This window comes from Brassica napus, chromosome A9 (genome assembly GCF_020379485.1).
Source record: "Brassica napus cultivar Da-Ae chromosome A9, Da-Ae, whole genome shotgun sequence".
Taxonomy (NCBI): Eukaryota; Viridiplantae; Streptophyta; class Magnoliopsida; order Brassicales; family Brassicaceae; genus Brassica; species Brassica napus.
The window spans coordinates 16,562,369-16,589,191 of NC_063442.1; the positions used below are offsets into that span (position 1 = coordinate 16,562,369).

Genomic DNA, 26,823 nt, shown 5'->3' on the forward strand with positions numbered 1-26,823 from the left:
ATTTTAAAATCATATGACTAATAATACACGATTTTTAATAAAAAAAAATTCAAACATGAAACAATAAATACTACTCCCTCCGTTCCTAAAAGATGCATGTTCTGGAAAAAAAATTTGTTTCAAAAAGATATATTTTTTACCTTTTCAATGTATGATTTTATGAAAAATTGTAAGTTTCAAAAAAATTAATGGTGTTTATTGAATTTTTATTGGCTAAAAGTTATGGAAAATTGTTATTTACAAAAAACAATGCATATTTAATGAGTTTTCTTAATATATGTGAAAAGTCTAGAATATGCATCTTTTAAAAACAGAGGGAGTAAGTTTTTTCAAAGATTTTTAAATTCAATAAAATACATAAATAACCCAATAGTTATATTATTATTTTTTTTTAAAAAGAACTTAAAACAAAAAAAAAAATTATTAGATTGATCATATACTATTTCGGTTTCATGTAGTACAAACTTGAGAAATAAATACCAAAACTTTATAAACCGGATTAAGCACCAAACTTACAACGATTCTCCGGTTATAGGATGGTTTCCGATTAGTCTTCAGCTCAAAAAAAAATTGTAATTAAAGGCCCAAGTTTCCGTAGCCTACAATAAAGCGAACTTGTATAATGGGCTCAAAATGGAGTAGCTAGTTAATGGGCCGTGTCTGTCCGGTACGACCCGATTCCTAAAGAAGACCTAGGTTTTGTAATAGCGAAGTTGAAAGATTTCAAAGCTGTCAACTTTCCGACCAAAAGTGTTTAGTTCTGCTCCGCCGTCGCCGCTAAACCCTGAAGCTAAACCTTAAACCCTCGTTGAGCTCTCCTGCTTTAGCTGAGGGAAGGATGAAGTACCCGAAAGGTGGAAGCATCAAGAGAGGCGGTAAAAAGGGTTCGAATGACAGGGATCCATTCTTCGAGCAAGAGACGAGGAAACGCAGGAAAGTCAGTTACGATGACGAAGACATCGAGTCTATTGAATCCGACGCCGAAGAGAACGGCTTTGCGGAAGATAAGAGAGAAGCGGAGGATGAGGACGAGTTTGCCGATGAGACGGCGGGAGAAAAACGGAAGAGATTAGCGGAAGCGTTGCTTAAACGAACTAGAGAAGCTAGGCAGAGAGAGCGTGAAGAACGTGATGACGATGATGATGATGAAGACGACGATGATGATATTGTCAAGACTTTGATGAAGAAGCAGCAGGAGGAAACTGGTAGGGTTCGAAGAGCCATTGCATCGAGGTAATGAATCAAAGCAGTGATCTTTTTGTTTAAATTTGTTTTAGTAATAAAGTTTAAGCCTTTTTGTAATGAGTCAGGGTTCAGGAGCCGCTTAGTAGCGATGGGTTTAGTGTTATAGTCAAGCACAGACATTCTGTTGTGTCGGTTGCTCTGTCTGATGACGACGCTAGAGGCTTCTCAGCTTCGAAAGACGGTACTATCCTCCACTGGGATGTATCCTCTGGGGAAAAGGAGATTTACAAATGGCCAAGTGATGAGATTTTGAAGTCTCATGGGATGAAAGTGAGGGAGCCTCGGAATAAGAAACACAGCAGGGCGACTCTTGCTTTAGCTGTTAGCTCGGACGGTCGTTACTTGGCTACTGGAGGAGTTGATCGTCATATTCATATATGGGACGTGCGGACCAGAGAACATGTCCAGGTAATAATGATAAGATCCCGTTTTTTTTTTTTGTGGTGGTTGTCTTACTCTCTCAGCTTCTTATAATCATGTTTCCACAGGCCTTTCCAGGTCACAGGAATACAGTTTCGTGTCTATGTTTCAGACACGGGTCTACGGAGCTCTATTCCGGTTCGTTTGATCGTAGTGTCAAGGCGTGGAATGTAGAAGATAAAGCTTTTGTACAGGACAGTTTTGGACACCAGGATGATGTCCTAGCCATCGATGCGCTAAGGAAGGAGCGTGCAATTTCGGTTGGAAGAGACAGAACCATGCAATTACACAAGGTGAGTAGGCTCTGAATCTTCCATGTGAACAATATTGGGGGGAGCAATCATCATATGAGTTTCTAAGTCGTTGTTATAACATAATAGATGCCTGAGCAAGCTCGTATGATGTACCGTGCACCTGCATCGTCTCTTGAGAGCTGCTGCTTCATCAGTGATACTGAGTACCTGTCTGGTTCGGATAACGGAACTGTTGCACTCTGGGGAATGTTGAAAAAGAAACCGATATTTCTCCTTAAAAATGAACATTCCGTTACCATTAATGGTGAGTTCCTTTTCGTCTCATCCCTGATGCAGTTCTTAACATTTTGTTTTGTTTCATTGCCGCTTCTGATGCTCTGAAAGGTCTCAACTCTTTTAATATTTTCTTAAAACAGAAAATGGTGATCATGATAATGTGGAGTATAATAACTCATGCACAGCAAGTTCTTGGGTCAGTTCAGTTGCTGTTTGTAGAGGTAGTGATCTTGCTGCATCTGGAGCTGGTAATGGTTTTGTGCATTTGATGGCTGTTGAAGCAACTGCCCTTCGACCTTTATTCAAGCTTCCTCTGGTAAAAATTTATTTCCTTATGTTTTATGTGTTGTATTGATTCTAGTGCAAATCGAAAAGCATTTCACTTCTTCAAGTAATAATCTCACTTTGCCTTTTAATATCATCTTACAGTCTGGATATGTGAATTCTATGGCTTTTGCAAAATCCGGCAAGTTTCTGATCGCCGGTGCTGGACAGGTATTTGATCCTCTCTTATCTTCCATCTTTCTTTGTTCTTTGTTTTGTGTTTGAATGCTAATCTGAAACCGTTGTGTGTTGATATGGCAGGAAACGAGATTTGGAAGATGGGGATGCTTAAAGTCTGCGCAGAACGGCGTCGCTATACATCCCTTGAGGCTGTCATAAGAATTTCGGAAGGGTTGTTACTTACATTTTTTACTTGCTACAACCGGTTGGTTTAATCTTGAAGTTATGTAAAGACCTACAAGTCTTTTAAGCTCTTGTAGTTTTTACTCCCTTTTTGTATGTTTTGTTTTGTTGTACCCATTGCTCTTTATACAATAAAGAGAGATTTTTTACGTTTTTTGAGGTTCTGATGAATCAAAGTCGGGTAAAAATAAAACCAGAGATACAAAAGACTTGAAGATTTATTACGGTCCGAACACAGCTTTAAGAAAATCTTTATCGAGAGCCAGACAGCTGATGAAAGTGGCGTTCGCAAAAAGTAAGAAAAAAAAAACAAGCTGCATGAACGAATACTCTATCTTTAAGCTTGAGAACTCTAGAAACAGTTTCTTAAGTTTCTGTCAATAGCACTTCTCAAATGTCTCTCAGTCTCGGTTCTGTTCCATTCTGAATATAGAATCAACTGGATGACAAAAAAAAACAGCAGGGAATTGATTAGGAAAACTCTGAACAAATATCCAAACATACGTAGAGTATCGCAAGAAGAGGACTTGAAACAAACAAGAAAAATGCAAACATTGTAAATTGATAATATAACTAAACAAGAACATATAAAGCAAAGAAAAAAAGATTAAATAACGATCACTTGCATAAGACTAAAAGTCTATATGGAGAGAAGAAGCACACAGGGCAATAATATACGTTTTCTAAAAAAGAGTACACCCACGAAAGCTTTGACATCAGATATCAATACAACTAAGCAAAAATCGTAAAGCTCATCTCCAAAGCAAAAACAAGAGCAATGATGGCATTTTGACAAAATCTCAAACCCTTCTTATACATTTTCTACAACAAAGTACACCCAAGGGCCAAGACGCCAGCATTAACATCAGATCTCAGTACTACTAATCATCAAGCCTAAACAAACGGTCAAAGCTCATCTCCAACGCAAAAACCAGAGCAAAGATGGCATTGGCACATTCACATAATCTCTAACCTTTTTTATACATTTTCTACAACATTGTACACCCAAGGTGCCATATTTAACATCAGATATCAACATACTATTAACCATCAATCCTAAACAATCGGTTAAAGCTCATCTCCAAAGCAAAACAAAAAACAGCAAAGATGGCATATTCACATAATCTTCAACCTTTTAAAACATTTTGTACTACAAAGTACACCCAAGACGCCAGCTTTAACATCAGATATCAATACTATAAACCATCAATCCTAACAAACAGTTAACCTCATCTCCAAAGCAAAAAGAAAGAGAAAATATGGCATATTCAGAAAATCTTCATCCCTTTTTATACAATTTCCACAACACAGTACACCAAGACGCCAGCTTTAACATCAGATATCAATACTAATAACCACAAACCATAAACAAACGGTTAAGGCTCATCTCCAAAGCAAACACAAGAGCAAAAATGGCCAATTGACAAAATCTATAACCTTTTTATACATATTCTACAGAGAAGTACACCCAAGATGCCAGCTTTCATCAATACTAATAACCATCAAATCCTAAACACACGTTTAAAGCTCATCTCCAAAGCAAAAACAAGAGCAACTAACCATCAATCCTAAACAAACGGCTAAAGCTCAACTCCAAACTCCAAAGCAAAAAACAAGAACAAAGATGGCTTGTTAACGAAATCTATAACCTCGGTGAACTACTAATCATCAATCCTAAATCCTGAAATTGGTTACATTTGTTCGAGAAAACAAACAATCAAAGCTCGTCTGAATAGCAAAAGCCGGAGAAAAAACGATACATTTGCTACAAGCCTACAACAAAGTAAAAGCCAGGTGTTACTGAACCACTGAACATCAAAATCGTAAATCATGAGTGATACCATAAGAAGAAAAGCTCTAACCTTTAAAAACGAATCATCTCAACTTCTCTTTACTCGAGCTCTTCTTAGCCGCGTCCATAACCTTCTCAAGATACCCTTCAATCGGCGGCGTAAGCGTAGCCATACCTCGATTCGCCGGAAACGGCGTCAAATCAGGCTCCAACGCCGCCATCTTCAGCTTCTCCGGCAACGCCTCGATCGCCGCCTTCTTCATATTCAGCAGCACAGTCTCCGCCGCCCTCCTCTCTCTATGCTCCCTCATCAGCACCTTACTGTTCTCCTTCGCGAGCCTCTCCCCGTCCTCCGCCGTCACCTTGTACTTGACCAGCTCCTCGGCGCTAAAGATCCCCAGCGAGACGTAATCCAATCCCGCGGTCCCGATCCGCATCGGCTCGTCGGTGTTGACGCCCATCGCGGCGGCTCCTCCTTTCTTCTGAATCTCCATGTCGCGCTGCTTGTCCTTGCTGATCAGGCCTAGCTTCTCGCGCTGGGCCTCGCGCTCGGCCTCTTTGAGGGTTAGGGAGCGAACGGGGCATGGGGCGTTTAGGCATTGCTCGTAGAGCTTTTGCTTTTCGTCGGAGATTCGTCCTTTGCCTTTGACGGCTTCCTCTCCTTCTCCGGATGCGGCGGGGGTTTTTCCGCCGCCGCCTTTCTTGGTGGAGAGCTTGTTACGCTTCAGGGGTTGGCCTGTTTTCAGCTTGGCTTTTCCTTTGGGGGTTCCGCCGGCGGAGCATCTCTGGATGAGGTTGTAGGTCAGTGATTCGATGATTGGTTTTGGTCTTGTGATTCGAATCATGGTGAGATTCTGATTCACTCTCGAGAGCTTTCGTCCGAAATGGTGTTTGAGCAGTGGGGAGGATTTAGGGTTTTGACTTCGACTGTGAAAGAGGAGCTCAGAGTACGACGTCGTCGTTTGGGTTAGAGAATGATGTCACGAGACTGTAATTTTACCTGAAATGGAGGGTAGTTTTGTCATTAACAGACGTTAGGAGACGGCCATTTTGTAATTTAGTGTGATAGCGAGGGCACTCTTGTTACAAACAAGCTCCAAGATAGCATTATGTTTCTTGGTTGGATTCCATCTGAACAAAACCCGACTTTTTGGTAAATGTTCGGTTCGGTCGATTTGATTTATGGTTGTTCACCCGTTATACTTTTGTTCGATTTTGGTAAAATCAAACCGAGTAAACTCGTGTCTGAATTGTTGCAGAACCGCATTCAACCCCTGCGTTTTCACCGAATGGGATTTTGTATGATATCAACTAGAACCAAAACAATACAAAAAAAAACATTACAAAGACTCAATTACTAATAAATATAAATAATTATCTCAAATCTTTAATCTTATATTTATTTTGATTACTATATTTAAATCTAAAATATCATTAATGAATATAAATAAATAAATATGGATCTAAAATGTGTATTAGATAAAATTATAAAATCTATTTGAATTTAAAATTAATTCTAAACCCAAACATCCAGATTTTGGATTTAATTTTTTTTTTAAACCATCTTATTTTTTTAATTGTTGCACAAAACTGAAACCAAACCAAATGTTTGTCAAACCGAACCGAATACAAACCAAGTTTTTATTACGTTACCAAATCTTAAATCGTATGTGAATCTTAACCAAACCACGTAGCAACAACTCAACGTTCCAAACACAAATCATCTGATGAATAACAGTACAATCCAAGTCACAGATACAAAGTGACGCTATCTTAAAGTCTTACCATCCATACAAAATGGATCACCACAAGATTTATTCATTTGCAGAAATGTAGAAAACAATTACACGACTCAATACACTTCAACATGCCATTGCTTGTTCTTCCTAAGCTGAGTAAGCTTCTGCTCCCAGCTTTCACCTCTCTCTTCCGCAACTCTCTTGAGCGTATCCTGAATCCCAGGCATCATTCCTTTAAGCCCACAAAAGTAAATATGAGCTCCATTGTCCAAAAGCTTGAAGATCTCATCGCTGTACTCCTCAATCTTGTCCTGCACATACATCTTCCCTCCTTTCTTGTTCTTCTCTTCTCTGCTCAGCGCTTTATCATACCTGAAGTTCTCAGGATAGTCCTTGAGGTAGCTTGAGAACTCTTCATCGTAGAGAAGACTGTCTGAGTTAGCCACACCGAGGAAGAGCCACGCGAGTCCATCAAACTTGAATGTAGGAACGTCCTCCATGAACATACGGCGCAAGTACCCTCTGAATGGAGCTACTCCGGTTCCCGTAGCAATCATTATGTGAGTAGCTTTTGGATCTTCTTCAGGCAAAAGCATTACCTTTCCAGATGGACCTGTGATTTGGACCTTATCTCCAGGTTTAGCATTGCACAAGAAGTTACTACACACACCAGCTTTGGAAGGATCTTCCTTTCCAGTCTCTGGATCATAGTACTGAGCTCGGCGAACGCATAAGCTAGCCGTCTTGCCATCAAAAGAATCACCATATCTCGTTGATGCAATAGAATAAAGGCGAACATTGTGAGGAGCACCTGGTTTCTTAGGATTCTCACCCTACGGAAAGCAAAACAGCAATGCATTTATAAGCAAACAGAAGCTTAGCAAACAAAAGAAACACAAGACAGTACTTACAGGAGGGATCACTCCATAGCTCTGTCCTTCCCAATAAGGAACCTTCCCATCATGATCAATCACAATGTGGCAAGTCTCTCCAGGTGCTTGTGGACCAACGATTCTCTCAACAGAAACTATCTTTGCCGTGTAAGGCTCCTTGGGCCTGTACAAGTTCAAAGGAGTCTCTTTGGGTTCTTCAAGCTCTAGAGGAGTAACCGAGACTTTGGATCTGCTTGCTTGCTGCTGAAGTGACATACATACTTTGGACCGTTTCTTCAAACTCAGTTTCCTAGATACTGTATCTAATCTCAGAAGAGGACCACATGACTTCTCAGTGAAGCTCACACTTTGCACCTGAGACAGAATCAAAAGGTCAACGCTTACCACACACTAATGGTGGATTATTTATTTTTTTTAAATAAGATCCTTCCACTTCCTAGACACCTCTCAAAGGATTCAAATTTTCAAGTCTCAACAGATAAAAAATCAGAGTTTTGTTATCTTCTGCTACTAAAGACTGTACCTTTCAATACCCAGTTCACTACAAGTCAACATTAGTACAAAACCCACAAAAAAGAAACACAAAGACAACAACATTTCAGGACCATCTAAAGCACCTGAAACAACAACATGGTTCGGTAAAATTAATTAGTTAAGATAAGTTTTGTTCACCTTAATCATAGATCGGCTCGACCCATCAATTCCAATAGGAAGTGCAACAGACATCTGAAATCAAAACCAAAACTTTTTCGTTAAATCAGCAAATATGCAAGGAAGTAAAAGAGTTTATAATGAAAAACAAAGAGAAAGACCTGAGAAAGAGGAGTTGAGAGAGCCATGGTGATGAGAGAGGAATAAGAATTTGGATTATGAATTAGATCGCAAATCGAGAAAGAGGATGATTGTTGAGCAGAAGAAGAAGAAGATGTTTAATAGTGAAAGGGGTGAGGTGAAGAAAGATCCTTTCAAGGCCCAGAAAAGACACAAAACAGCCCACACTGTCTGCAAATTCTCAATTGGTTGGCTCCTCGGGACAGTGGATCTCGGTAGGCAGAATATTGTTTAATTATTGCTTAATTCTTTATAATTTTCGCTTTGATAATAATTTCTTTTAATATTGATAATTGTTTTACTATTGCTTTTCATCTTCTCTTTTTTTTTTAGATCTATCATGTTTCGATTTTCACCGGCTTCTGATTCTGGAATGAAAGTGTTCTTTATCGATTTAAATGTTTGTACAATCCTATTTCACTTGGTTAAATATAATTTTTAGATGCCAAATTTTTTTTTGTTTTACTATTGGTACAAGAGAGATAAAAACTTGATTTTCTTTTTGGGTTATACTTCTGGGTTTTCCCCCTCTCCACCAAATTATCGGTATAATAATTTATGCAATTTCAATTTTCGTAGGAAAATTATTAAAAAACTAACTCATGCATGTTACAATTCCAAAGCCAATTTTGAAAGTTCAAAATTACAATTTCAGAGATCTTTAGAGAAAAAGAGCTTAGTAAGTTGCATGGGAATAATTGCATATTTGCATCTATTTTTCGTTTTAGCAAAAGTTATAAAAACACTGTGCACATATATTGTCATCCTCCGTAAAATTATTATTTATTAAAACATCTCCAAAAAAAACTCTTTATTATAGAGATTTGCAAACTCTATATTTAAAGTTTCAAAAAATGTCATTCTCCAAAAGCAAAATTTCAAATTTAACTTCAAAATTATTTATGATTTACACTATGCTTTTTATATTTGTCATAATTAATATAAATCCATAAAACTTTTATAGATAATATATAAAAATATTATAGGTAATATTAATTAATAAAATCTTACACTAAAATATAAAAGTATAAATAGAAATACATAATTAAATATTAAACTACAAGCAAAATACCACATTATTACATAAAATTATTGTATTAATGCTCCACTTTCAGTTACACAAAATTTGTTTAGACAACATTTTAGAAGTTTCGGAGAAAATTTACAAGATTATTAGTGTTGTTGTAATATTTAAATTTGTGTAATAATTATGTTTTCATGTATCTTCTTAAATTTTTTATTAAGTTTCTTTTGTAATATTCTTGTTGTCTAATTCTACTTTTAAAATATTATAAATCTTATTTTGATTTTAAAAAAAAAACTTTTATGTGTAAAACTTAAATTTATAAAAATAAATTTGAAATATTTAAAATATACAAAATTTTAAAGATTAAAACTATGAATGTGAAAATACTTAAAAATCATAAATGTGATGTATAATAATTATAAGGACCAAAATAAAAATAAAAGATAAAATTTCAAATTTAGAGTTTTGAGTAGTTAAAGTTCAATTTATTTTTTTTTGTGCGACAGTGAAAGTTCAATTCTTAAAACTCTAAAATTGAAGTTTTGAAGTTCTTTTTTTAGAGCAAAAAATCCTATATTTGAAGTTATAGAACTTTTTTTGGAGATGCTCTTATAGGATAATCTAATACTAAATTTAACTCAATAAAAAGTTCATACTGAACAGTCTGCGGTTTGAGCGGTGCGGGACAAACGGTTCAACTGCGGTGCGGTTTTAACAGTTATAAAAACGTATAGAAACATGGTATATGTAGAGATTTTTGTTACTGTTAACTGAAGGGCGAGGCGGACGGTTGTAAACATTCGAAGCCTATAAATAAAACAGAGAACAATCAAGACCGAATTAAGAAAAGGTTGAACCAGTCAGATAATGACTCATGGTCCAATGACATGTGGTCTAAAGAATTAGGTGTATGTCTGAAGAATTAGGTGGCACGTGCAGCCGAACTATGCGAAATAGTGGAGCCTAATAGAATAAATCAAGCTGGGATGAACCAGAGGCTTACGAGACATAAAGGCACACTTACACAGTTACACTGAACAAAGTCTATAAGCACATAAAATTGAGAAGTCATTCTTTTAATCATTACATTCATTATCAACACTAATCCAGTTTATCGAGATTATTTTACTAAAATTCTAATCATAGAAGGCATTTCTTTCATTTTCTTATATTTATACAAACAAGTTATAAATTTTCTACTGTGGGTGTTATTTCCTGTAATTATGTTCTTTAAACAAAGGTCACTAAAAGTCTATATTTTTGTTACTGATCATAGTTGATTCTGAAAACTATAATTTCTTTTACTTGCATAGATGCAGCTAAGCTAGTGACAAGAGACCAATTTGCATATTGAATGAAGACACTGGATATGTAGCTACAGTCAGATCTTAAAATAGCTTTAGGTCCTTTTTACTAAAACCTCATTCCCAAATATGAAACTGTGACAATTGAGGGACTTAATTACTGCTTCCAAGGATCCATCAGTCACTAAACTTCAGTTACTTCTTAGTTATTAACTACATAATTAGTACTAAATTACTTCCATGGATCCTTCAAGCTTCATTCCTCTGCTTCTTTTGGTTCAGATTCTTCACTCTCTCTAATCATCTTCTTGCTTTCAAGAAACCCCATGAGCCCCTTAAGCGCAACATCAGGATCCTTGCTCACCATAAGCTGCTCTATGACCTCAGCTGGAGTTGCTTTCACCTCACGGAACATCTTCTCAATAGGCTCAAACAGATCGTGCTCTTCGATATAATCAAGATACATTGCAGCGAGCTTCTTGAAAACATTAGGAGTACAATAATCCATGAGTATATGAACATCCATTCTTCCTGGCCTCAGCAATGCTGGATCCAGTTTCTCCTTATGGTTCGTGGTGAAGACTATGATCCGTTCCTCTACACAGCTTGACCATAACCCGTCTACAAAGTTCAGCAGACCAGACAAAGTTACCTAAACACACACACAGAAAAATCAAGAATCAGAACATACAAATGAAAGATTACTTTAGTGAATTTATGTATAATATTTGTAAACCTTAGGATCCTTCTTCTTGTTCTTGGCCTGATTCTCACCATCTTCTCCTTCATCTTTATTCTCTTTTCTACAAGAAGCATCCGCTCCACTGCAGTCAAGATCTTCAATGAGAAGAATCGAGCGGTTCTCGGTTCTAGTAAGAATCTGTCTAAGCATTGCATCGTCTTGAACGCTCTGAAGCTGAAGATCATAGATATTATAGTTCATGTGGTTAGCAATAGCAGCGACAAGAGATGACTTCCCTGTCCCAGGGGGACCGTAAAGAAGGTAACCGCGTTTCCAAGCTCGTCCCACGGTTTTGAAAAAGTCTTTTCCATTGGAGAAAGCGTCTAGGTCACGCATCAAAGTGTTCTTGATCTCAGGCTCCATTGCTAGGGTTTCAAACGTCGTGTGGTGTTGGAAGATTGCTGATTCCCATGAATGATCGTTTGGATCGTAAGTATGGATCTTGAGATTGTCTCGGCTTGTCAGTATCTTCAACGATGATTTTGCAATGTATGTGAAGTACTCTGACATGATCTTGTCCCTAAACTCCTTCTTACATGTCAAATGAAAGTACCTGAAACCCCATCAAATATTTACAAATTAATGTAAGAAAACAACGACTTATTACAGAAGATAAAACTTAGTTAGACTTGGGTGAATGATTAATCACAAAACTTTAAGGTTGCCTTTCTAACATCCTTAAAATTTGGGATTTTTGTTAAGAAAAGTTACAAACAAATGTCAAAAGCTACAACTTTGTTACAGAACATAAAAGAACAGAAACTTAGTTAGACTTAGTTGAATAATAAATTACAAAACTATAGACTTCAGGGTTTCATTTCTAACATTCTTAAACTTTGGGGTTTATGTTAATAAAAGTTGAAAATTAGTGTCAAAAGCTACGACTTATTACAGAACATAAAGAACTAGAAAACTTAGTTAGACTCAGGTGAATGATAAATCGCGAAACTTTAGGGTCTCTTTTTCTAACATCCTTAAACTTTAGGGTTTGTTTTATGACATTCTTAAACTTTGGGGTTTATGTTAAGAAAAAGTTACCGTTTTGGTAGGCTCTGGTGAGGAATCTCGTTTCTTTCAGACAGAAGAGTCCACTCGAGAGGGATCCCTTCGAAGTCATCCAAGATCTTGGCTTTTACTGGGATTCCGAACTTGGGTTTAGCCAACGGGTTCTTGAGGTTGCTAGAACGGACGAGGAGACTTCCGGTGGAGATTCCGGCGAGAAGGGTCGGCAAGTAAGTCTCGGCGGCACGGAACGTCTGGTTCGTGACGTAATCGCACCGTTCCTCGATGATGAATGTGAAGTTCGGGTTGAAGTAAGAAGAGAAGAAGTCTCTGAATCTTGACACGATAAAGTCACGGACTTTGGTCGGGATGATCTCGTTGAGGATGGTTCGGAAGAGGATCGTGAAAGCAGAGAGAGATGTGTACATCGAGAAGATCTCAGAAACTGAAGGGATCCTTTGAGGGAAGAAAGTAGTGGACGCCATTGTTGTTAAACCAGTTTCAGGTGGTGATGAAGATGATGTGATGATTAAGCAAGGGATGTGTGTTTTAAAGAGAGGAAAAAATTGGTGAGCAAGTTTTCTAGTTTCTAATTGTAGAAATGGAACATTTCGAGATACAGTCGGTGCTTTCCTCTTATGGAAATTGATTTATTAGTTTTAATTTGTAACCATATTGTTAAATGCTGTTGTTGTGACTGTACGAACCAATTGAACATTAGCATGTAATTAAGTTTCGAAAACAGCTTGCAATATCAGTAGACAGTAACTAAGCCTGCAATTTAAACAGAACCGAGCTAACAGGACCAAGAATTTTTGGTTTACAGTTATAGTTTGGTTATCTAAGTTACACCAATCAGCAATACGTGAAAACTAATTCGGTTAATTTCAGTTGGATTGACAATTAACTGTATCTATATTATTAAAACTGAAATATTTCTGATATTGTTTGATAACATAGATAACAATATAAATGAGAAAATATTTGGAAACATAGATAATAGTGTTTTTAATATTTTCTTTTATTTATACGTTAGTCATTGCATTCACAATAAATCAATTACTTCCTTTTTGCATTTATTCTTATTTACAGATTTTGCCACTACATTAAAATCAATTTAAATTAATTAATTACAATTCTGAAGCTTATCCAAACAAATCGATATTCATTTATTAACTATTATTAATATTGTACGAATATTAACTAAATTGTATGTATTAAAGGGGATAACATTTTCTTATATTATATCAAATTTCATCAAGTTACAAAATTACTAATATTATATTATGTACAAATACAATTTTTATCATCAAACATCTATATTATAAAATAATATATTCAACTCTATATGTAAATTACAAAACATAAAAATATATACATGAGATTTTTATAATAAAATCAGGGGTTTATGAGTTTACGTTGAACACAAGTTAAATCGCGGGTCAAGTTCTAGTTTTCAATTAATTACCATACTGAGTTATACCAAAAATTAGTTTTATTTATATCAAAATTAAGCTATTTTAATCATATCCAAATTTAACAAATAAACCTAAATGTAATCCTTTTAACCAAATTTTCAGAAAATAGTTATTTTTAATTAGGTATGGCCATTCATGTGTTTAATCAGAATTTGGTACTTTAAAGTGAGTATGAAATTTAGTCTATTCAGATATTTTTAGAGTTTAGTTGAGATTTGGTTCAGATATAATAACATATTTCAAACTGGTTAAATATGTTTTAAATTTAGGTTTTGTTCTAATCCAGTTTTTAGTTATCAAAATACTTATTTGTTATTGAAAATACACAAATTTTAGTTCACAAATTTGGCAAATTTAAACAATGTGCACTAAGAAATGCTTGATGACATGGTTCAAAAATGGTTAGTAAAAATAGTGAAACATAAATTAACTAGTAATGTAAGAAACTTTATTTCAAGTTTAAAAATAAAAGAACATTGTTTAAACTTCAAAATCATACTTATTTATAATTAAAATTTAAACAAAATTATCATAATGTAAAAGTATTAGTATTTAACCAAATTAAAAATATAAATTCATCTAATGGATATTTATTTTAAGTATTAATTAGGATTAATTTTCTGGATTCTTATTTATGATTAAGTTTGAGTTTGGTATGATTTATTGAGTTCTTGAATGTTTTGGGTCTTCAAATTTCATGTTTAGATTTGGATAAAACCTAAAATCCGAGATACTATAAAACAAGACCATTTATGCAAATTTGGTTTGTTTGAATTTAGTTTTTGGGTCAGTTTAGTTTGAATTTTGGGTTCGTTTTTTTACCTACTTCTATTTTCGATTACTTAATTAAAAATCAAGTTTAATCCAAAAATGAACTAAATTTTATTTGGTTTGTTTTGTTAATCCTCTAGAAAACTTTGGTTAACCAAAAAAGTCTCTCGGTTTGGTTAACCAAAGTCGGCAGGCCTATCAGCTACATTACTTTAGAGAAATATTGACTACCAAATGAAAGTGATTTGTTATTATTTTTGGTGACAAAATGTAGTCCTGACCAACAGCTGTTTCTCTCTTTGATTTCCACATTTTATAACACAAAAATAAAATAAAATTTGGTGAGCAAGTTTTTTTTCTTTTATTTATTCATTTTTGAGCAAGTTTTCTAGTTTCTAATTCTGGAAATAGAAGATTCGAGATGAATTCGTGATTTCCTACGGAAACTGATGTTGAGAGAGACAAGTTAATGTTTGCACCACCCACATTGCTAAATGTTTTTTGTTGTGACGGTATGGACCGAATTAAAATTAGCAGTTACTTAAACTTTTGAAAACAGTTTACAATATCAGCTACTAAGCCTGCAGTGTCAAACCAAAGCGAACCAAACGAACGGAACCAAAATTATTGGTTTTTAGTTATAGTTTGGTTATTTAGGTTGAACGAATCCGTAATATTCCAAAAAAAAATCAATTCACTTACAGATACAGTTCAACGATTGATTAACTGTATTTTCAATTATTTCTAACCAAAATTATACGAAAAAATCAGATTGGTTTATATCGAAACTACACCATTTTCATCAATATCTGGATTTAATTAAAAAAAAAAACTAAATTTATCAAAACTTTCAAAACAAAATTTGGTATCAAATTCAAAACCAAAATTGATCCAAAAAGTATACTGAACAAAATTTAATTATTATTTTTTTAATTCTGACCAAATTTAATTATATTAATTTCAGCAATTCTCTAGAAAGCTTTGGTCAACCAAAAAAGTCTCTCGGTTTGGTAAACCGAAGTCGCAGGCCTATCAGCTACATTACTTTTGGAGAAAAAATTGACTACCAAATGAAAGTGATTTGTTATGATTTTTGGTAAGAATATGTGGTCCGGATCAACAGGTGTTTCTCTCTTTGATTTCGACATTTTATTTAAAAAAATGGGGAGACGAAAACCTTTGAACCAGAAACGATTGGAAATAGGTTTTTATGCTTTTTTTCTTAAATTAACAATTTGTTCTAATTTATTGATTAAAAAAGGGAAACTATTTTAAAATAAAAATAAAAGTCAGCACGTAATCACGTATTCGTCATCTGCATATAGTCACCATTCCCCTTTTTTTTTTCCTTTTTATCTAATCTTATCTTCTCTTTCCCAAAGATTGTAAGAACACCAAAAAAAATTCTCTCTATCTCTCAATTTTGTATATGTGTTTTTGTTTCATGTTTAGGATCATTGAAATCCCTAATCCACTCTCTGTACGTTGTCCTGTTCAGAGTTTTCTTGCATTGAAATGTTTTCAGGAATCTTAAACGATCGTTTTTTCTCTTTTCCAATACGTGTAGGAATTGAAAATACATATACGGATGATCATCTACATTGACTTTTTATTACGTGTTTAGTCGTAAATATATTTGATTACCCTTAAGAAAATATTTCAACAAATATGTGCCTGATATGAGTTAATTTTTTGTTTGTTTTGTTTTGGGTTTATTCAAATGTAGGGATCTTTGTGTTGATGATTGTTGTTTCTTAGAAGAGAAATGAGCAATTATTCAGCCGGACTCGGTAAGCCTGGCTCAGGTAATGAACAATATTGGTTTCTTGATTTTACATGTTCTCTAGGTATGATAAAAATGATCTTTAGGTTTCTGATGATTAGGTTGCGTGTTTAACAGGTAAGAGGAGAATAAGAGACCTTTTGAACCAGCCTGATAACCGAGTCTGTGCTGATTGTGGCGCTCCTGATCCTAAATGGGCGTAAGTTCATCAACCCTCAAGCCTCCTTCGGTTTCAACATTGAATGCTATTAAACCTTTTAAAGCCATCTGTCATGTGTAATCAAGTTTATATGTGCTTGTGTCTTTAGTTATGCATCTTTGTGTTTATTTCTTTATCAGATCAGCAAATATCGGAGTGTTCATTTGCTTAAAATGTTGCGGTGTGCACAGAAGCCTCGGCACTCACATCTCAAAGGTGATATTAGCTTTTATGTAAATATGATCTCTTCTTTGTTGTGTGTACTCATATATATATAGTTTTTGGTTTTATCCAGGTCTTGTCTGTGACACTAGATGACTGGTCAGATGAGGAAGTCGACTCCATGATTGAAATAGGAGGAAATGCTTCTGCTAATTCAATCTACGAAGCTTTTGTACCTGAAGGCAGCTCTAAGCCTGGTCCTGATGTTAGTCATGACCAGCGTATGAGATTCATCAGGCAAGCTTATTCTACAAGACAAAGTCTTATCTTTGTTTCTTTATGCGTTAAATCCTCAAAACTTTTTTTTTGTTTAGGTCAAAGTATGAACTCCAAGAATTTCTGAAACCAAGTTTGAGGATAACATCAGGGAAAACTACCTCAACAAAGAAACCACCATCTTTTCTTAGCTCAAGTCTTTCTACAAAATTCATGGATAGTTTTCGCACAAATTCATCATCAAAGAAGATAGTAAAACTTCTAATAACTTGCAATCTGTTTTCTTAAAACAGTTTCTTTCTTGATATAATCTTCTTGATGAGATTTATATACATTTTTGATAGTTTGAGGAAGGAATGGTAGAGTTTATTGGATTGTTGAAGGTGACTGTCAAGAAAGGTACTAACTTAGCAATCAGAGACATGATGTCAAGTGATCCTTATGTTGTCTTGAATCTTGGGAAGCAAGTAAGTGTATCTCTTTTTTGACTGTTTATTGTTTATTACTCTGCATCTATGGCCTTTTGTGTATCTTAAGATCTTCCTTGATTGTCCAGAAACTTCAAACAACAGTTGTGAATAGTAACTTGAACCCGGTATGGAATCAAGAGCTCATGCTGTCTGTTCCTGAGAGCTATGGTCCAGTTAAATTGGTAAGCCTATTATCCTAAGCAACACCTCAGACGTTGCTATCTGTTATATATATCTTATTGTTTGTGTGTGATTGCAGCAAGTGTATGATTATGATACATTCTCTGCTGATGACATAATGGGAGAAGCTGAACTTGACATCCAGCCTCTGATAACATCCGCAATGGCATTTGGGGATCCTGAGATGTTTGGGGACATGCAGATTGGGAAATGGCTAAAGTCGCATGATAATCCGCTAATAGATGACAGCATCATTAACATTGTTGATGGGAAAGTGAAGCAGGAGGTTCAGATCAAGCTTCAGAATGTAGAGTCTGGAGAGTTAGAGCTGGAAATGGAATGGCTGCCACTTGACCAGTAATACTAATAATAACGCAGTAGATTCCATTCTATATATGAACACTTTATACAGTTTGCAATACATTCTTTTGTTCTTTTCTTGGAACATTTTTGGTATCTCTGATTTCTTTCCACAGGAAAGTGTTTGTTTGTATCTCTTGAGATCTTACAGAGTTACGCATTTTGATGGGACTTAAAACAAACTATTGATTTGAGTATGAGCAATTCTTGAACTGGAAAATAACCAATCATAGGAGCTAAAGAATCACTTGAGACATGAGTTTTGAGAAGTACACTACCAAAACTATCTGCTGCTAGTTAACAAACAATCACTTGAGATAAAAAAAAAAGACCTTACAGCTAATTTCAAATTATTTACAACACATCCTACTCGATACCGATACAAGCGTGGAACAAGAGTTCGAACTAAGATGGTACCAACGGTCTTTCAAGCAAAGAAAACACGTGAATCATGAATAAGTCGAAACAATCTCCCCCTGATGCCACCAACAAATAGCAATCATATAAGAATTGAATAAATATACGAGGATAAAAAAGCAAAAGACCACACATTCCAATAGATAACTTTTATTTGTCTTTAAAACGAAAGGAGAGATCACAACGCAAACATAGTTATCAGTAAACTTTTAAAACCAAAGTTTTTAGAAACCACCACGGAGACGTAGCACCAAGTGAAGGGTCGACTCTTTCTGGATGTTGTAGTCAGCTAGGGTGCGACCATCCTCGAGCTGCTTGCCGGCAAAGATCAAACGCTGCTGGTCCGGAGGAATGCCTTCTTTGTCTTGGATTTTGGCTTTCACGTTGTCAATGGTGTCGGAACTCTCCACCTCTAGAGTAATGGTCTTGCCGGTAAGGGTCTTCACGAAGATCTGCATACCTCCACGCAGACGCAACACCAAGTGAAGTGTAGACTCCTTTTGGATGTTGTAGTCCGCCAATGTTCTGCCGTCTTCAAGTTGCTTTCCGGCAAAGATCAACCTCTGCTGGTCGGGAGGAATGCCTTCCTTGTCCTGGATCTTAGCCTTGACGTTGTCAATGGTGTCAGAACTCTCCACCTCTAGAGTAATGGTCTTCCCGGTCAGTGTCTTGACAAAGATCTGCATACCTCCACGGAGCCTGAGAACAAGATGGAGAGTAGACTCCTTCTGAATGTTATAGTCAGCCAAGGTACGACCATCCTCGAGCTGCTTGCCGGCAAAGATCAACCTCTGCTGATCGGGAGGAATACCCTCCTTGTCTTGAATCTTGGCTTTGACATTGTCAATAGTATCTGAACTCTCCACCTCCAAAGTAATAGTCTTTCCGGTTAATGTCTTAACGAAGATTTGCATACCACCACGGAGCCTGAGGACGAGATGCAAAGTTGACTCCTTTTGAATGTTGTAGTCAGCGAGGGTACGCCCATCTTCAAGCTGCTTTCCGGCGAAGATCAATCTCTGCTGATCCGGAGGAATACCTTCTTTATCCTGAATCTTGGCTTTAACGTTGTCGATGGTATCAGAGCTCTCCACCTCCAACGTGATCGTCTTCCCGGTCAGTGTCTTGACGAAGATCTGCATCTGTAGTAGATCAAGTAATCTAAATTAGCTAAAAGATCTACGAGTTAATTGCAATTCTAAAAGAAAGCCACAGATCCTACACGAATGATATCAACCCTAATTGAAAACCTAGATCGACGCGTAACAACAAGATAGATAAACGAATCGAAGTCAAAGAAGAAGAAGAATCAATCGCGATCGAATGAACAAACACACTGATCGAAGAAGGAATCAGAATTCTACCTTGGATCGTAATTTGCGATTTGAGAGAGGTGATTGCTTTTTTAGATTTTTAGAATTGTGATTGTGAGAGAACAAGTATTTGGGTTTAGATTTATACTAAAGGATGAAGACGACTCTCGTTCACGACAAACCTAAGTCGGCGAAGCTATAACGAGTTATAATTCGACACGTGTCCGAGTAGACGAGAAAAATGTTAAACTCTAGTCTCTTCTAGATGGCCGTGCTTTTTTTTTCCTTTTTCTTATTACTAGATTTTTTAACCGCGCTACGCGCGGATAAGATATTATATGTATTTCTCAATTCTAAAAAATAATGTATAATATTGTATTATATTATTTAAAGAATATAAAATAAGACCACATAATATAAATATATTTTTTATATTTTCTTTATGAAAATCATTATGTTGTTTGATTGTTGTACTTAATTCACATATTTGCATAGATATTTGTGATAGATGAATAACTATATTTTTATTATCAGTAAATAATATATATTTATTATATAATATAAGAAAAATGGAATTATTTACTTTTTAACAAACTTGTCTCATGTTGGGGACTCGGTTATAGACATATCATATTCGAATGAAACATTTTTACACTTATCAATCTTCTTAACAATCAAGAAACAAATCTGAATATCAAAACAATATCTTATACGATCTCTTTGTGGAATAACTGCTCTGAAGAAATTGAATTTATGCATCAAAAAGGACTGAAAATAGATGTGCATATGTGTTATCTAAGTCAGCTTTACAAAAAACTATTTATAGTTCATATATCATTTATGTCCATCCTATTTTTTTGTCCATCATTTCTTAAACATCTTGAAATAAGTAATGCTAATTAATAATAAACTTTTTACTCACAAAATAAAAATCAAATTTGTCTAATTATCGCTTAATTTGTCTAACTGATATATGTATTTCTCAATTCTAAAAAATAATGTATAATATTGTATTACATTATTTAAAGAATATAAAATATGACTTCATAACATAAATATATTTTTTAAATTTTCTTTGTGGAAATCATTATGTTGTTTGATTGTTGTACTTGATTCACAGATTTGCATAGATATTTGTGATAGATGAATAACTATATTTTTATTATCAGTAAATAATATATATTGATTATATAATATAAGAAAAATAAAATTATTTACTTTTTAAACAAACTTGTCTCATGTTGGGGACTCAGTTATAGACATATCATATTCTAAAGAGACATTTTTACAGTTATCAATCTTCTTAACATTGAAAAGACAAATCTACATATCAAAACAATATCTCATACGATCTATTTGTGGAATAACTACTCTGAAGAAATTGAATTTAAGCATCAAAAAGGACTGGAAATGGATGTGCAGATATGTTATCTAAGTCTACTTCACAAATTACTATTCATAGTTCATATATCATTAATGTCCATCTTATTTTTTTTGTCCACCATTTCTTAAACATCTTGAAATAACTGATGCTAATTAATAATAAATTTTTTGCTGGAAAAAAATCAAATTTGTCTAATTATCGCTTAAATATTTTATTAATATGGTCTAAGAAGCTTTTAAGTGATATCATAGTTTAATTTATTAGTTTTTTTTGTTAATTTTTAGAGGTTTTTGTATTTAAGATTTTTTTCCATATTAAGCTTCTATTTCTTTCACAGAATTGATATATATATATATATATATATATATATATATGTGTATATATATCATAAAAATTACCATCAAATCAGTTTTACTTATTTATTATTTTGTTTTAACGAAAATACACTTTTTAAATAATTTAATTTAAAATAAAATTATATATTAATTTGCTGTATTTTAACAATTTCATTGATTTAATTAATTTGCTTTGGTGGATAACTTAAAAAGTTTTCATATGAATCGGGGAAAGCAAGCTTATGTTGTTATATTATATTTATTTTGTGTATATAGAATCTATATACAATGCTAGTGTAATAAAGAAAGAACATTATTTTTTTGTAACTTCAAAAAGATACATTATTACAATTTGAAATGAATCAAAATTGAATAAAATGGTAATTAAATATTTGTAAATCTAATTGTTTAGTTGGATTCTCATGAAAAAAAAATCGATTGGTTAAACAAATGTTTCAAAATTTGTTGTGGTATTGTTTTGTCTATAAATTATAAAATTTATTTAATTAATATATTTAATTATTGCATCCTTAAATAATATTTTATTAAGACATTAGAAAAATATGTTTTGAGTTGTTTTGTCAAATTGTACAAAAATCTATGCTTTTTCATATTTGTAACTTCAAAAAGATACATTATGACAATTTGAAATTAATCAAAATTGAATAAAATGGTAATTAAATATTTGTAAATCTATTTTTTTTTTATCTTGTTTAGTTGGATTCTCATGAAAAAAAATCGATAGGTTAAACAAATGTTTCAAAATTTGTTGTGTTATTGTTTTGTCTATAAATTACAAAATTTATTGAATTAATATATTTAATTATTACACCCTTAAATAATATTTTATTAAGACATTAGAGAAGTATGTTTTGAGTTGTTTTGTCAAAATTTTACAAAAATCTATGCTTTTTCATATTTGTCACGAAAAAATTTAAACTTACTTTTACAAAATTACTTAACTTTGTCACGAAAACAAAAATCTATGCTTTTTCATATTTGTCAACGTTCTCACACTTTCTAAGAATATATTAACTTAGCCACTTACTTTTTTTTTTTTACAAAACAAAGTATCGGAGTCTTGAAAGTTGAATTCATATTATTGTAAATGTACATAAAAGTTTGTGATTATATACTTAGTGGTTCTTTATATGTATCCAAGAAAGTGTCAATGGCTTAGTGGTAACTGTCCTATATATATATCATACCAACCCGGGTTCGATTCTCACCTTCGCATTGTTAAATGATTGGAGTATAGATGAAAATAGAAGTGGATTAGAGATAGTCTAACACACATGTGACACTTGTTTTACAGTAAAATAGGTTAATACTCCAATCATTTAAAATTTTGATTTCCTAACTCATTTGTTCATTCTATTTTTCTGGTTCGTATTGTATAATTAGTGGATAAGAGTTTAAATTCTTACCAATAAAACCAATCTTTCTAGACGTATAAGTATACATGAAAGTTAAATTTGTTGAAATTTTTATTCCAATTTCAAAAATGTTGGATCTAAAAAATACTTTTCAAATGTGTTTTTGATTTTGTATTAAATTTCTAAAAATATTCTGTATATTTTTTTTCTTACAAATTTTGTCAGAATAGTGACGAAAACTTTCTGGTTTTGTTTGTTGTAAGTTTGCAAAATAGAATTCTATTTTCCCTTCAGCATACAATTTGTGTTATCATTAAATGTTTATAGTTTTAAAATCAAGAAAATGAGAAACGCAAAAAATATGGGGGAATGTAGTTTGGTCTTCTTCTTTGTTGTATTCGTCTTACTCTTATCCATTGTGGTGTAGAACTTTTTTTATATTGCAATTTTTTTTTTGAAACTGGCATTCATAAATCACTTTTATATTGCAATTTTCCTTTTAAAGTTTCAATAAGATCAATGGTACGATGGAAGTAAATCATCTTGATGGTGTTATTAGCACACTTATTTTTCTCCATTCTTTTGCATTAGTTTTGTAGGATGTTTTATATAATTAAAAGAGAAAATTATTTCTTAGGCCAAAAAATGGTAACTATGTCTCATTAGATTAATCTTATATACTTTATGTCCTACTAGACTAATTATTTTCAAAATGACAATAATGCCCTCAAATTCAATTATAAATTTGAAATTACAATTAACAAAAAAATTGTAAATATTAAAATATAATAAATAATTAAAGTAGTTAAATCCTCAAATTAAAAGAAAAACTAAACATACACTTTATGTCCCACAATTTTTTTTTTCTGAAAATATTTTTTCATATATGAAAACTAAATATTTCCAAATATTTTCTTTCCATATTTTTCGGAACTGATTATTCTTATCCATAGAATGCAGTAAATCTGCAGAACTTTGTTTCTACAGTTTTTTAGTTTTATAGTAATGCGTAGATTTTGATTTCTACATGTTTTAGATTTACATTAAATCTGTAGAACTTGTTTTCTACAAGTTGTTAGATTTATAGTAAATAGAGATTTTGATTTCTACAAGTTTTAGAGGAATAGGTTAAGCGTGGAATATGTATTCTAAATATTTTTAGGGTACTATATTATTTATCAAAATGTCAATCTGTGAGAATAAAAGTTTATCAAAGGCTTACATTAGCACCAAAATGAATGAGAATCAACCGACCTCCCAATGACCATGTTGGCAAGCTTGCATCAAAGCCGTCTGTTTCCAGAACCGCTTGTATTCATATTACTTTGATGATCGATAAGAAAATATCAAGTACCAAGAGAGCTATTACCTTTCTGCGGTAGTTCCAGAGATTGATGATATCAACTCCTGATTCCACCAGCAGATATAACTATTTATGAATATAAACAACAAAAGCTTTATTAAGATCATCATTATCAATTCAGCATTACCATCAAGGTCAGAACTTGTTGGAATCTCTGAGATCTTACAAACTGGTTTACCTCGTGGCGGCCTTGGCCGGCGGCATAATAGAGAGGAGAGTTAGGGACAACGAACGTGGAGTAGGGAGCAGCTTCCAGAAATTAAAAACGAAAAACTTTTGCTATTCTCGTGCTCTGAAAGGAAAAACAGTAATTCCATATCATATGATTGGGCAATATTATGTTGCTTGAGATGTTAATTATAGTTGCAGCACTGTGATATAAACAAATTGGGAAACACCGAATAAGAGGAGTAAGATTTAAATCAAATAGAAGGCTTCTTAAACTAAATTTTACTTAGTGTTCTTCTGTCGGATGAGAAAAGGCCACAAAGTCAGGATTGACATGGAAACCTGACTTTCAAAGCGGATCGGTAGATTCGGTAGCTCTCTTTCCTTCCTCCTCGGCCCATGATCTGAGAAAATAAGATAAAAGGTTTCAGATGTTCGGAAAGTCCGATATGGACAGGTTGAAACTCATTAGTTAGAGCTCCTAATGCAAATAGTTTCTTTGACATAAAACATAAAATAATTGTTAGTACCTAGCAATGGACAGACATTTATGCTCCGGCCCCTCCAGTTCATACTCAGATTTGAGCAGTATTAGGGAGTGGCGACATTGGCGTGTATATATATGGTGGAGAGGGAAAGTCGAATAGTAATTCGTGGAGTTGCTGTCTTTGATTTGATGAATCATGAATGCAATAATAGATGTATTCAGTGGGAGGAGAAGAAGTTGGATAGCGATTTAAATCTGAAAAAGAAGCTGAAAGGCGATGAAAATGGAGGAAGTGGAAAAGCAAGAAGCTGTAAGCACTACGACCACAAAAACTGAAGAAAGAAGGATGCTTAAGTTAGATGGGACATGTGGCTCTTTTCTATTGGTTTGAATTATTAATCCTACGTGGCATAGCTAGAATTTGAGTATATCCAACTTTTAGTATTGTTAGATTATGCTAAAAATCCAAACTTTCCAACATATATTGATATTCAGTTTTGAGATCATCCATACAATAACAAATGAAAATGTTATCAACTAATCCAAATGAGATACACTATGTGAAATTACTTTTGTTCCTTTAACAAGAAAAAAGGAAAGCAAGTTTTATATAAACAAAAAATAAACCAAATTCACAGAAAATTATTGTAAGTATTCGTGAGAGAGATAACGGTTTCAATTCAAAAAAAAAAAGGAGAGGGAGAGAGAGAGAGATAACGGTAGTCAAGTCGGTAACAACTATCCCTTATATACTAAAACGCAAGTCGCCTAACGAATCAAACTTTGACACGTGGAATTTAAAAAAAAAAATGATTTGAAAAATACAGAAAAGCAATCACATGTTTTGTTCATCAAAATATGGAAGTTTCACAATTTCAAATAACCAACATTTTATGAATTCCTCATACACGGATGAATCATGTGAATCAATAAAAAAATCAAGAAAAGCTAATTAATTATCAACATAATAATTAAAATATAAATCTATTAAAAATCAAACTGTTTAAAAATAACAGTTTCTATAAAGAACTCCACGATCCCTATTCTCATGGCATGATCTCAAACTATTTAATTTTCTCAAAAAAAATTCAAAATGTCATTTAAAAAAAAAATCAAAAGTATACTACGTTCAGTTGATTTCAAATATTTATGTAAGTGCAAAACAAGAATCCCTATTTTTTACAAAACCACTTTCCAAAATGACTTTCGTAAATCCTTCCCTCTCAATGTCAACTGCTTCACCTCTTATAAAACATTCAGTTACGGTTTTTACTTTTAAATATTCTTTTATTTGTTTCACTTTTTGGCCTAAGAATACACAGCAGAGAAGAGAACCTTTTTTTTTCTCTTCTTCGTCTCCACAGTTTCATCTTCTTGGTAATTTTATTTTGTTTTCGAATTTGGCAAAAATTATTTAAATTCATTTCTTCTCTTTTTCCGAACACTATTCTATTATATTTTTCTGCATGATTCAAAGTTGAGGATTTGATCATAGTATACCTCTGTTTTGCAGTTTAAACTTTCACAAAATGGTGAAAAACAGAGCTTTCTTTCACACAATATTACTACCAGAAGCCTAAAGTTATTCTCAGCATGACAAGTTATTCTTATAGAAAAAGGTAAACACGACTGGATTTAAATCATGGTATGAGAAAATCTGTTTAAGAACTTCTTTTTATTCTGTTTAAATAGAATTCTTTGATTGTTTTATCAGAATTTTACCTAGCTGCAATTTTTATATCAAAACATTTTCAATTAAATTATAATTGGGGTTTTTGCCAAAACTAACCTAAAACTTGATTTTAATCCCAAACCTATACCCAAACTTGAATCAAATGCAAACCTAACCTAAAAGCCTAGTGAAATTACAGCTCAGCCCTTTGTGACCAAACAAAAAAACAGAAGCCATTTTTATGTGGTCGTCTGAGTCGTCTGAGATGTTGGAAGTCGTCTGGACGACTGAAGTGTAAGTCGTCTGGTACCAGTTTATTTAAAAATAATTTATAAATCTTGTAAAAAAATATTTTGATGCGTAAAAAATAAAAATCAAGTAATTTTAAACAGTTTTAACTGATATAAATTAAGATAT

General features: G+C 33.6%; 6 protein-coding genes across 8 annotated transcripts; 2 read left to right on the forward strand and 4 right to left on the reverse strand.

Annotated features, from left to right (window-relative positions):
* The first annotated feature begins 708 nt into the window (after nucleotides 1–708).
* LOC106402431 (U3 snoRNP-associated protein-like YAO) lies at nucleotides 709–3,036 on the forward strand. The gene is made up of 7 exons (XM_013843166.3): nucleotides 709–1,233; nucleotides 1,311–1,653; nucleotides 1,734–1,958; nucleotides 2,046–2,223; nucleotides 2,336–2,511; nucleotides 2,625–2,690; nucleotides 2,781–3,036. The coding sequence occupies exons 1-7, from the start codon at nucleotides 839–841 to the stop codon at nucleotides 2,856–2,858; spliced, it is 1,461 nt and encodes a 486-aa protein (XP_013698620.2). The 5' UTR covers nucleotides 709–838; the 3' UTR covers nucleotides 2,859–3,036.
* A 46-nt stretch (nucleotides 3,037–3,082) lies between these two features.
* On the reverse strand, nucleotides 3,083–5,629 carry LOC106402432. Of its 2 annotated transcripts, XM_048740750.1 has the most exons (3): nucleotides 4,745–5,627; nucleotides 4,643–4,655; nucleotides 3,083–3,321 (listed from the first exon to the last, which is right to left on the reverse strand). In XM_048740750.1, the coding sequence occupies exon 1, from the start codon at nucleotides 5,517–5,519 to the stop codon at nucleotides 4,758–4,760; it is 762 nt and encodes a 253-aa protein (XP_048596707.1). In that variant the 5' UTR covers nucleotides 5,520–5,627; the 3' UTR covers nucleotides 3,083–3,321; nucleotides 4,643–4,655; nucleotides 4,745–4,757. The 2 variants fall into 2 exon arrangements, with proteins under 2 accessions (XP_048596707.1, XP_048596706.1); XM_048740749.1 differs by lacking the exon at nucleotides 4,643–4,655 and having other exon boundaries at nucleotides 4,745–5,629.
* A 752-nt stretch (nucleotides 5,630–6,381) lies between these two features.
* On the reverse strand, nucleotides 6,382–8,372 carry LOC106369022 (ferredoxin--NADP reductase, root isozyme 1, chloroplastic). Its single transcript, XM_022691995.2, has 4 exons — nucleotides 8,119–8,372; nucleotides 7,979–8,032; nucleotides 7,325–7,660; nucleotides 6,382–7,246 (listed from the first exon to the last, which is right to left on the reverse strand). Exons 1-4 carry the CDS (start codon nucleotides 8,143–8,145, stop codon nucleotides 6,527–6,529), a joined length of 1,137 nt encoding a protein of 378 aa, XP_022547716.2. The 5' UTR covers nucleotides 8,146–8,372; the 3' UTR covers nucleotides 6,382–6,526.
* A 2,173-nt stretch (nucleotides 8,373–10,545) lies between these two features.
* On the reverse strand, nucleotides 10,546–12,782 carry LOC106369024 (AAA-ATPase At1g43910). The gene is made up of 3 exons (XM_013809122.3): nucleotides 12,249–12,782; nucleotides 11,205–11,763; nucleotides 10,546–11,120 (listed from the first exon to the last, which is right to left on the reverse strand). Exons 1-3 carry the CDS (start codon nucleotides 12,695–12,697, stop codon nucleotides 10,725–10,727), a joined length of 1,404 nt encoding a protein of 467 aa, XP_013664576.1. The 5' UTR covers nucleotides 12,698–12,782; the 3' UTR covers nucleotides 10,546–10,724.
* A 3,003-nt stretch (nucleotides 12,783–15,785) lies between these two features.
* On the forward strand, nucleotides 15,786–18,024 carry LOC106369025 (probable ADP-ribosylation factor GTPase-activating protein AGD13). 2 transcript variants are annotated; one of them, XM_013809123.3, is made up of 9 exons: nucleotides 15,786–15,846; nucleotides 16,188–16,266; nucleotides 16,362–16,443; nucleotides 16,584–16,659; nucleotides 16,739–16,902; nucleotides 16,980–17,133; nucleotides 17,226–17,348; nucleotides 17,438–17,533; nucleotides 17,611–18,024. In XM_013809123.3, the coding sequence occupies exons 2-9, from the start codon at nucleotides 16,227–16,229 to the stop codon at nucleotides 17,890–17,892; spliced, it is 1,017 nt and encodes a 338-aa protein (XP_013664577.1). In that variant the 5' UTR covers nucleotides 15,786–15,846; nucleotides 16,188–16,226; the 3' UTR covers nucleotides 17,893–18,024. The 2 variants fall into 2 exon arrangements, with proteins under 2 accessions (XP_013664577.1, XP_013664578.1); XM_013809124.3 differs by having other exon boundaries at nucleotides 15,799–15,941.
* Nucleotides 18,025–18,425: 401 nt separating this feature from the next.
* On the reverse strand, nucleotides 18,426–19,837 carry LOC106369026 (polyubiquitin). The gene is made up of 2 exons (XM_013809125.3): nucleotides 19,673–19,837; nucleotides 18,426–19,450 (listed from the first exon to the last, which is right to left on the reverse strand). The coding sequence occupies exon 2, from the start codon at nucleotides 19,448–19,450 to the stop codon at nucleotides 18,533–18,535; it is 918 nt and encodes a 305-aa protein (XP_013664579.1). The 5' UTR covers nucleotides 19,673–19,837; the 3' UTR covers nucleotides 18,426–18,532.
* Between the last annotated feature and the right edge of the window lie 6,986 nt (nucleotides 19,838–26,823).

What these genes read in the sequence shown, in the direction of transcription:
- LOC106402431 (XM_013843166.3), top strand. Translation starts at nt 839, where the DNA reads ATGAAGTACCCGAAAGGTGGAAGCATCAAGAGAGGCGGTAAAAAGGGT. An exon ending in ACATTCCGTTACCATTAATG is followed by an intron (nt 2,224 to 2,335) that starts GTGAGTTCCTTT and finishes TTCTTAAAACAG; the next exon opens with AAAATGGTGATCATGATAAT. An exon ending in TGATCGCCGGTGCTGGACAG is followed by an intron (nt 2,691 to 2,780) that starts GTATTTGATCCT and finishes TTGATATGGCAG; the next exon opens with GAAACGAGATTTGGAAGATG.
- LOC106402432 (XM_048740749.1), bottom strand. Translation starts at nt 5,519, where the DNA reads ATGATTCGAATCACAAGACCAAAACCAATCATCGAATCACTGACCTAC.
- LOC106369022 (XM_022691995.2), bottom strand. Translation starts at nt 8,145, where the DNA reads ATGGCTCTCTCAACTCCTCTTTCTCAG. An exon ending in CGAGCCGATCTATGATTAAG is followed by an intron (nt 7,661 to 7,978) that starts GTGAACAAAACT and finishes ATTCTGTCTCAG; the next exon opens with GTGCAAAGTGTGAGCTTCAC. An exon ending in GCTATGGAGTGATCCCTCCT is followed by an intron (nt 7,247 to 7,324) that starts GTAAGTACTGTC and finishes TGCTTTCCGTAG; the next exon opens with GGTGAGAATCCTAAGAAACC.
- LOC106369024 (XM_013809122.3), bottom strand. Translation starts at nt 12,697, where the DNA reads ATGGCGTCCACTACTTTCTTCCCTCAAAGGATCCCTTCAGTTTCTGAG. An exon ending in CACCAGAGCCTACCAAAACG is followed by an intron (nt 11,764 to 12,248) that starts GTAACTTTTTCT and finishes ATGGGGTTTCAG; the next exon opens with GTACTTTCATTTGACATGTA. An exon ending in ACAAGAAGAAGGATCCTAAG is followed by an intron (nt 11,121 to 11,204) that starts GTTTACAAATAT and finishes GTGTGTGTTTAG; the next exon opens with GTAACTTTGTCTGGTCTGCT.
- LOC106369025 (XM_013809123.3), top strand. Translation starts at nt 16,227, where the DNA reads ATGAGCAATTATTCAGCCGGACTCGGTAAGCCTGGCTCAG. An exon ending in TCGGCACTCACATCTCAAAG is followed by an intron (nt 16,660 to 16,738) that starts GTGATATTAGCT and finishes GGTTTTATCCAG; the next exon opens with GTCTTGTCTGTGACACTAGA. An exon ending in TCTTGAATCTTGGGAAGCAA is followed by an intron (nt 17,349 to 17,437) that starts GTAAGTGTATCT and finishes TTGATTGTCCAG; the next exon opens with AAACTTCAAACAACAGTTGT.
- LOC106369026 (XM_013809125.3), bottom strand. Translation starts at nt 19,450, where the DNA reads ATGCAGATCTTCGTCAAGACACTGACCGGGAAGACGATCACGTTGGAG.